Source organism: Galeopterus variegatus, unplaced genomic scaffold (assembly GCF_000696425.1).
Source record: "Galeopterus variegatus unplaced genomic scaffold, G_variegatus-3.0.2 Scaffold2768, whole genome shotgun sequence".
Lineage (NCBI taxonomy): Eukaryota > Metazoa > Chordata > Mammalia > Dermoptera > Cynocephalidae > Galeopterus > Galeopterus variegatus.
Window position 1 is genome coordinate 29,333 of NW_007728879.1, and position 8,920 is coordinate 38,252.

The 8,920-nt window shown below is 36.7% G+C and overlaps 1 protein-coding gene across 7 annotated transcripts in view; it reads right to left on the minus strand.

Annotated features, from left to right (window-relative positions):
• The window catches only part of OSBPL6 (oxysterol binding protein-like 6), a 212,173-nt gene that overhangs the window by 11,475 nt on the left and 191,778 nt on the right, over nucleotides 1-8,920 (minus strand). For 5 of the 7 annotated variants that reach the window (XM_008582927.1, XM_008582922.1, XM_008582924.1 and 2 more), the window contains 3 exons: nucleotides 8,390-8,497; nucleotides 6,489-6,626; nucleotides 386-473 (listed from right to left, as the gene is read on the minus strand). In XM_008582927.1, the coding sequence (XP_008581149.1) occupies nucleotides 386-473; nucleotides 6,489-6,626; nucleotides 8,390-8,497 (334 nt within the window). The remainder of the gene's footprint in view (nucleotides 1-385; nucleotides 474-6,488; nucleotides 6,627-8,389; nucleotides 8,498-8,920) is intronic. The other 2 variants (XM_008582929.1, XM_008582928.1) reach the window with 1 other exon arrangement.

Sequence of the window (8,920 nt, forward strand, 5' to 3'; positions counted from 1 at the left end):
CGAACCCTCGGCGGGAGCGCCGCCGCGCTTCCCAAGCGGCGCACTGTAGCAGTGTGCCACCGGGCCGGCCCCGAAATGTGTAGTTTTTTAAACAAGGTGTTAAATATAGTCAAATATTTTTCACGAAAAGATAAGTTAAATTTAAAAAAATTAAATATATTTAATAAAGATTGAAACTTTTGGTTTGAGCATGAGGTAAAACTTTTTCACTTAACCATCTACCTGATTTTTCAACCATTTACCTCAACAGAGTATACAAAATAAAATTTATTGAACAATCAGCTGCAAAAAGAACAATGTGGGGGAAAAATGACTGTTCACTAAGTCATGAGTGTTGTAATTTGGCATGCAGACAGAACAACCTGGAAGCTCAAATGATGCGTACTTTGCCGAGAAATATTGTCCGCAACACTAGTGTTGTCTTCAGATATATTATCACTCACGTCACTGATGTAAGACTCATCATCTGAGGCCTAAGGAGGGGAAGAACACAGAAGGGATCAGAATTCTTGTTCAGTCTTGGAAGCTCAGATATCAAATGATTAAAAATAACAAAATATTGCTCATACGAGAAGCAGAGGTCATAGTGGTAAATGTATCTGGCGCATGTGCAGTGAACACTTGAGGGTCTTCCATGGGCCAGGACACAGTGTTGCTAGAAAGGAGCCCTTGTCTTTAAGTAGCTCCCTGTCTTAGTTGGGTCAGGAGGAGGGAGGAGGCAAGTACCAAACCAGAAATAATTCAGTACAACACAGTAAGAATGTGCATAAAAGAAGGCCCTATGACTCCACCTAGAGGACTTAGGAGAGGCTGCTCAGAGGAAATCATATTTGAACTGGGTGTTGGAGAATGAATAGCAATGGCCCAGTCTTAGAAGGGGGAGAGGCACAGGAAAAAGGGAGTGTGCAAAGGTAAGGACCATGAGAGAAACATTTGTCCTAGGAAAGAGAAAAGTTGGGAGGGTGGGAAGAATAAAAGGAGGGCCTGGTCCAACTGTGAAGGGCTTGTCACACCAACATAAAGGGTTCACATATAATCCTATGGGTTATTAAAACTAACAAAAATGCAAGGGAATGCTAGAGTTAGGTTTAGTTTTCAGTAAAGTACTGGCAGCTTTCTCTAGGGAGGCCAGATACTAGGGTACTGCATAAATCCAGGTAAGAAATACTGACAATTTAGATTCAGATGGCCACAGTGAGAATGGGGAGAGATCAAGGATTAAGCCACTCTCTAAATGAGAAAAATATGGAACTAAAATAAAACCAAAATTAGCATAAAAATTAAATTAAGGAACTACATACATACTAAGGGAGTTAGAGCAGATAAGAAAAGAGAGGACGTAAGATAGAACCATTCAGAGGAACAGGAAAACCAATCTCTGTACTGCCGGCAAGAAAGCTGTTGATACTTTCTTACTTTCTTTAAGATGGAAATAGTGCTATATTTTTTCTGGATATAAATTACATAAAGGTAAACAGATGAACATGAAAATCACCCATGATCCCATCACCTAAAGGAAATACATTTAATATTTTGGTGGGTATTACCCCCTAATTTCAAAATGTCTATACAAACATATTGATACATCTATCTTCAGATATTGCAAAAGGAAATGGTTTTATATATTGTGTTACAACATTCTGAATACACTTCCATTATAATAGATATGGCTCTTCATCTTTACTTGGAAAGCTAATATATTTCATTATATAATCATAACATAAAAAAACGCAAATACTTATAAGCAATTTAACCAGCATTTATGTGGTTTCCAACTATTAATTATTATATAAAACACTTGGATGAAAATTCTTGTAAATATATTTTTATGGATCTGCCTGGTGATTTCATTAAAATTTATTCCTAGATCAAATGGGTTACTTTTGGTTGTTAGTCACATGTTTCCAAATTGCTCTCCCGAAAGTGTGTATTAATTTGTTCTCATCAGAAGTATATAGGAACATCCATCTCTCCACATCCACTTCAACTCTATACATTATCAATCTTTTTTGGCATCTATCTACCTTTAGATATCTTTCGAGATCTTTTAGGTATATTTAAAGTTTGAATCTCATCCTTCATGAATTCGTACTATCTTTCAGACATTTTTTAGTTAGTCATATTACATTTTTTCCTAGTATAGGAAACTTTGTTTATGCCATTTTTTTTTGCCCCTTTTGAGATCTTTTAGGTATATTTAAAGTTTGAATCTCATCCTTCATGAATTCGTACTATCTTTCAGACATTTTTCAGTTAGTCATATTACATTTTTTCCTAGTATAGGAAACTTTGTTTATGCCATTTTTTTTTGCCATGTAAAAGTTTAACATTTTATGTAACAAAAACAATTAGTCTTTGCCTTTAAGTTTTCTGAACTTATTGCTAATGTTTTCAAAATTAGCGTTGAGAAGAGGTTGATATGCTTAGGGAGAGTACAATGATGGACAGAACGATTGCATGCATGGATGGATAATGGAAGTTTTGCTTTTGCACACAGAGTACGACTATAAAGATGGCAAATTGAGAATAAAATCTTTTTCTGATTCATATTTTCCCACTGCAACTTGTTTCCACAGTTCCCACTGACTGCAACAGAGGTGACAGTTAAACCATAGGGCTCATGGAAGATAACTTCTCAAGCCTGATAGAGAAAAAAAGTAAATCAAACTCATCCACGTGATTTCTCTGAAGAAAGCTAATTGCAGTCAATTATGTTTGAGGAGACAAATGCCTACCTGAACCAAATTCATGTTACATGCATGTTTCTTGTTTGAATGTTTCTTAAGAAAATACTCATTTTATCCTACGAAAAGCTATAAACGGTCTATTCTTTTTCAATTTCTAATCTCGCCCAAGCCAATATATCATAGAAATTATCCAATATCACTGTGTAAAGGAATTCTACAATGACACTGGGCTCTGAGTAAGATGTATCCATGTTCTATGTGTGTGTACAGTAATGCAGGCTGGGCTGTGTTGCTGTGGTCCATTCATGTTACCTTGTACACAGAGGCAAGGCTCTGCAGTATTATAATAAAACAGTTTGTCTTCTCTCCCATGGTTAAGAAGTCCTGTAGCCAAATATTTTTCTTTACAAACTTAGAGATTCTAAAGAGTTCTACCCTAAGTGAATCATTGTGAAGTATACACACATATTGAGACAACACACTGTACCCTGTAAATATGTACAAGTAAATGTTAAAATTAAAAAAATAGTTCATGAAATATTTTTTTCTAAATATGATCAGGTGTGTTGTATTGTAGAAACAAGTTTAAAAGACAAGGCAATGTAAATAGACTATTCTGGAAGCAAAAAGAGCATTTTTTTTGAAGGAGCTAGCAATCATTAAGTAATGTGCATTGGTAGATATACATAAAGAGAATTTTTCCCTAAGTTGTGGAAAATGTTAATGTAAGACAGCTAATACCCAGATACTTCTCAGAATAATCATGTGTTCATGTGCTATAAGCACTTCTTTCTTGGTTCAGTTAGCAAGTATTTATTGAGTACCTACTCTGGGCTCACCAGAACTGTTCTAGTTCTGGAGACACAGTGGTAAAATCTGCCTTCATGGGACTTACATTCTATAGGGGAGACACACAACAAACAAGTGAAATATATAAAATACACATTTTGTTAGACAGTGACAAGTGTGAAGGAAAAAAAAAAACAATGAGGGAAGAGGGATATAAAAGGTCAGAAGAGAGCAGGAAATGGTACATCTAACTTGTTCACAGGGCAGCCAGTGCAGGCTTCTGCGAAGGTGCCTTTTGAGTGAGGGGCTGAGGTGAGGGAGGTACTGAATGTGGGCATCCCTAAGAGAAGTGCCCCAGCCAGGGGGGATGGCAAGTGCAGAGGCCCAATCTTTGGCAGCTGTGGTGCAGAATATGCAGCATGAACCCACTCTGCAGCTGCTGCTAGGATTCACACAGGTACAGTAATCTCACCAGGTGGGCTTGCCACATCTGTTAGTGTGCAGACTCGAGGACCTTTCTAGGGGTGAACTCATCACAAGTGAACTTAGATACTCGGACAGATGAGGTTGACCCAGGAACCAAGCCTTAGCCAAAGGGAAGGAACAACTCTGAGAATATCATGGTGGCTGTCACTTGGGTTTATCTCTTGGTCTAGCCCCCTCCAATACTTAAGATTGAGTGTTGTGATAAAGAGAGAAGTTGTAAGTAATTAAAAACAGTCATTTCATGAAAACCTGTAAGCGACAGTGCACAAGGGACAGGTGTGCAATTCAGTCACTCTCCTTGCTGCATCATCGAACACAAGGTGTCTTTAGCAAATTGACAACTCCAGGAATCACTCCTTTGGCTGATGAAAGTCTCCAGAAGAACAGAAGTGGCATGAGACTGCAGCTGAGAGATTATAAGGATCTTCATGTGATTGTTAAGGAGTTTAGACTGTTATCCTATGGACACTGGGGAAAAGGGGCATGACCAGATTTGCCTTTTAGAAGATTAATCAAGTTGCCCAGTGGAAAATGAATTGGAGGGGGCAAGAAGAGAGGCAAGAAAACCAATTATGGGACTGGTGGGGTAATCCAGGCAGGGAGAAGCCAGGTGATGGGATTGGAGTAGTGGCAGTGAAGCTGCAGGAAAATGCATGGATCTGAGAGTATAGTCACACATTGCTTAACAAACCACAGGGATATGTCTGAGAAATGTGTCATTAGGCAATTTCATTGTGAGAACATTATAGAGTATACTTTTACAAACCTAAATGGTATACCCACTACACACCTAGGCTTTATGGCATAGCCTACTGCTCCTAGCCAGCATCATTACAAACACGTGAGTAGTGCACTGTACTATGACATTAAAATGGCTATGACGTCACTAGATGACAGGAAATTTTCAGCTCCATTATAATCTTATGGGACCAGTGTTATACAAGTGGTCCTTTGTTGACTGAAACATCATTATGCAGCATATGACTGTATTTGGTGATAGAAGGTACAGAAACTGATGACTGAATCAATGTGGGTCGTAGCAAAGGAAAAGAAGTTGGATAGAAGAGCACCTAGATAGGCAATATGAAAGCAACAGGTAGGCTGTTTTTTTTTCCTTGGGGTGGGGGGTGGTGTGTGTGGAAGGGATTTGTTGATTAACGCACTTTTAGACATGCTGAATTAGAGGTCCTGTGAGCACCCAGAGGGCAATGTCAAACAGGTGGCTGGTTATGTGGGTCCTGATCTAATTCATTCTCTCTCTAGACTTGCTCTGTCTTTGAGCTTTAGACTTGAATATCCAAGTGCCCAAAAGATAATTCCCCTGAGAAGTCTGACAAACTAGCACTCTGGCTTGTGAATGGGAGTCTCTTTGAACCTGTTAATGCATGCCTTGGGATCTGAGAGGCAGGTGCATGCTTTGGTATGCTGACAAATTCAGTACCTAATACAAGAATTCTACTGTACTTTCCCCCCATCATAAAAGTGATATGTGCTCATTATTTCTTTCTCTTTTCCACTTTTTCTTTCTAAAATTACTCATAATTCTGAACATTCAAAAACAATTACTACTAATTGTCAGGATGTTTCCTTCCAATGTATTTTCCATGGATATGGAAATAACATTTAGCAACTATTTCATTTCTGTTTTGTAAAAATGCAGTACAGATTTGCAATCCCAAATGACAAAATTCCTAATCAGCTATGAGGGAAAGATTTTTGGCTGCCTTCCCCATCTCCTCCCTACTCCCCCCACCAAAAATAAAAGTATAATTGACTAAATTTCAGTGAAAGAACTAATTTCCACAACCTGACCAAGGAAGGGGTTCCCTGTTTCTAAGACATTGCCAAGACTGAGGAGCATGGAGAGTAATTGAAAGACGCTTTTATGATAGCCAGTCTCCAAAACCATAATCACCCAACTAGGTAGATGTTAGGCAATATCCTTCTAAGCTCAAATTCATGTTCCTGGCAAAGATATAACACGTGTGTGTATATATATGTGTGTGTATATATATATGTATATACACATACATATATATGATATATAACGTGTCCGTATCTGTGTGTGTGCATGAATGGTAATTTTCTAATTCTACCATTCTTTCTACATTTATTAGCCAGTTTCCTTCTATAAAGAACTCCATCATCTGGGCCCGCCCGTGGCTCACTTGGGAGAGTGTGGTGCTGACAACTCCAAGTCAAGGGTTAAGATCCCTTTACTGTTCATCTTTTAGAAAAAAGAACTCCATCATCAACCATTTGGTAACCCTAAAATATGAATCACAGAAGAAAGTCAGAACAAATGTTTGATTCTTTCCCTTTACTCATCAAATTTAAGAGTAATAAGCTGGTGTGCAGAAGTGTTACGTGCTAAGTTTGTACGCTTTTTGTTTTGCTACAATTTGGGCATCTTACTATGACATAAACAAAAAAAAAACAACAACGAAGAAAAAGTTCCACAGTCTTACTTTCTTTAACCCAAACTCAGTTACAAGCAGTTGAGGCTGACATGTCAAGGAACCTTACCTCATTCTCTGATGAACTTGCAGAGAGGAGCACCTCTTGGGCATCGAAGAACTCAGAAACAGACTCTGACATGGACAGGCGGCTCTCATTGGCGACTTGCTGTGACAGGGGGAGGCTGACGTGGATTTGCTCACCAGGCTACAGAAGAGAGAAACATATGGTGTTACTGTTTTTTCCCTATTAGGATTGCTATTCCTTCAAATTAACCAGATTTCTAGAGGAATCCACACTGTTTGTTAAAAGAGTAGTGACCACAAATAAATTTCACTTGCAACTCAGTAATGACCATTGCACAAGTTTCCTTCTAATATGTCTAAAGATTACGAAGGCATAGTTGAAAGGTATTGGTATGGTGACTTTGTTTTAAATCTGTGCTCAATTGATATTACGTGAAATTAATTGCTCAACTGATATTAAGTGGTATTGATACCCTGAATTGATTGCACAGACAAGTTCATTCTCTTATTACTAGGCCTGTCATTACTAGCCGTATTCTAACCAGTATACTAAACCTCAAGAAGTACTTGTAGAAACCACTAGAGACATGCTAAGAAAACAATGCATGTGACTAATTTTTGAGACAGAATATATAAATGTCATTTTCCAATTTGACCAGATATTTTAACCAATGAAACATATGACTAGAGTACTAAGCTTTTTTTAAAAGCTGAAAAATTTAAAATTATTAAAAATTTTAAATACAATTTAAAATTTCATTTTTATTCAATAAGTAATAAATATTGTTTTTAAGGAAGCTATTTACATTTTGATCAGAAAAATATATACGGGAACTTTAATATGTATGTTCTAGGGTACATTTTAGATTGAAAGGAAGAGTCCAACTGAGATTATTAAACAATTTTTGAGTAACAAATTTTAGAAATACTTGTAGATTCTGGGCAGTTGAATATAAGTTACTTATATTGAGTGAATATAAGAGTCATCAGACATCATGAGGCCAATGGAGGTGAATGGACATAGGGTGGGCAACTTAAAGATAAGCTATCTTGAGATAATATTTTCTAAGCAGTTACATGGTAGAACTATTGCACCTGTAGATTTCTAGTAAACGGTATGTTTTTGGTGCAAATATGACCTTAGTATTAGTTAAAACGCTCACCTTGTTACATGTATCACTCTATATAAAGCTCTAATATTACCACTGAAAAGTGTAAGTTCTCATGGTTATAAAATAATAATTTTACAAAGGGTCATAAACAAAATTACACAGTTAAGTATAGCCCAATTCCAAATGTTCTCCTACTCTCTTAACCATTTTTTAAATCTGGAAAATGGAATAATAATAGCACCTACCTCAGAGGGTTGCTGAAAGTGTCAAATGATATAACACATGCAAAGTGGTTAGCACAATACTAGCACACAGAAAGCATTCACTTGACACATGTTAGCTATTTATTATTGCCATCAGCAGTAGGAGCTGTAGCAGTAGCATTAGTATAATCTTAGCAAGGTCAGGTGACTTCTCTCCTTAAACAGGACTTTCAAAATAAACCTCAAGAAAACTTTAATTTAGCAACTTCTCAGCTAAAATTGTTTTTTTTTTCTTTCAACATTTCTTTGGCCATTTGATGATAATGAACATTTCAAATGAAGAATGAGACAGACACAGAAAATTAATAAGTTGGAGTAGATACATAAACTAAATATTCAGTGGTATCAGGTGAACACAGGAATAAATAAAAATAGACAATGATCACCAAGAATAACTGATGTCAGGCTCATGTATATCTTTTAATCTAAAGAACACTGAACTGCCAGCAACACAAGTATTTATGGAGGGAACCTTGTTAACAGTGAAAGAACTGTATAAAAATAAAAACACAGAGCAGATTTTGATGTTATAAAATAGGTACTCTCCATCTATTAAAAATGAGTCTTACCTCATCAGGGCTAGGAATAATATTTACACTGACAACCTGATCACAAATAATAGACTCTGAATGTATTCTGTTCAACCGACTCCTTAGTTCAGCATTCTGGTTGAGTGCCTTAAAATAACAAAAACCACACATGTAATTTCAAATTAATAAGCAAGCATAGAAGAGAACAAGTACACAAGTACAACTTAGACAAAGCCTGTGATGTTCATAATTCTAACTTTTGGAATCATTCTGAGGCAGATCCTACTGGTAAGAAGGAAATAAATGGCTCAGAATTAAGGTAGAATTTTTTTGTTATATAAGATCACTGCTTAATAGGTTAGTGGGCTGAAAGAGTTAATAGATTTCTTAAAAACAATTCATGGAATTTTTTCTCCCTTAGAGTCAGACCCATTACGTCCAAGCCTAGTCTACCACCACATATATATTACTTTTTGCAGCTTGGGATGAAAACTATTGATACTTTCAATTTCTTGCTCTAGTTTCTTTTTTTTTTTTTTTTTTTTTTTTTTTTTTTTTTTTTCCGTGTCC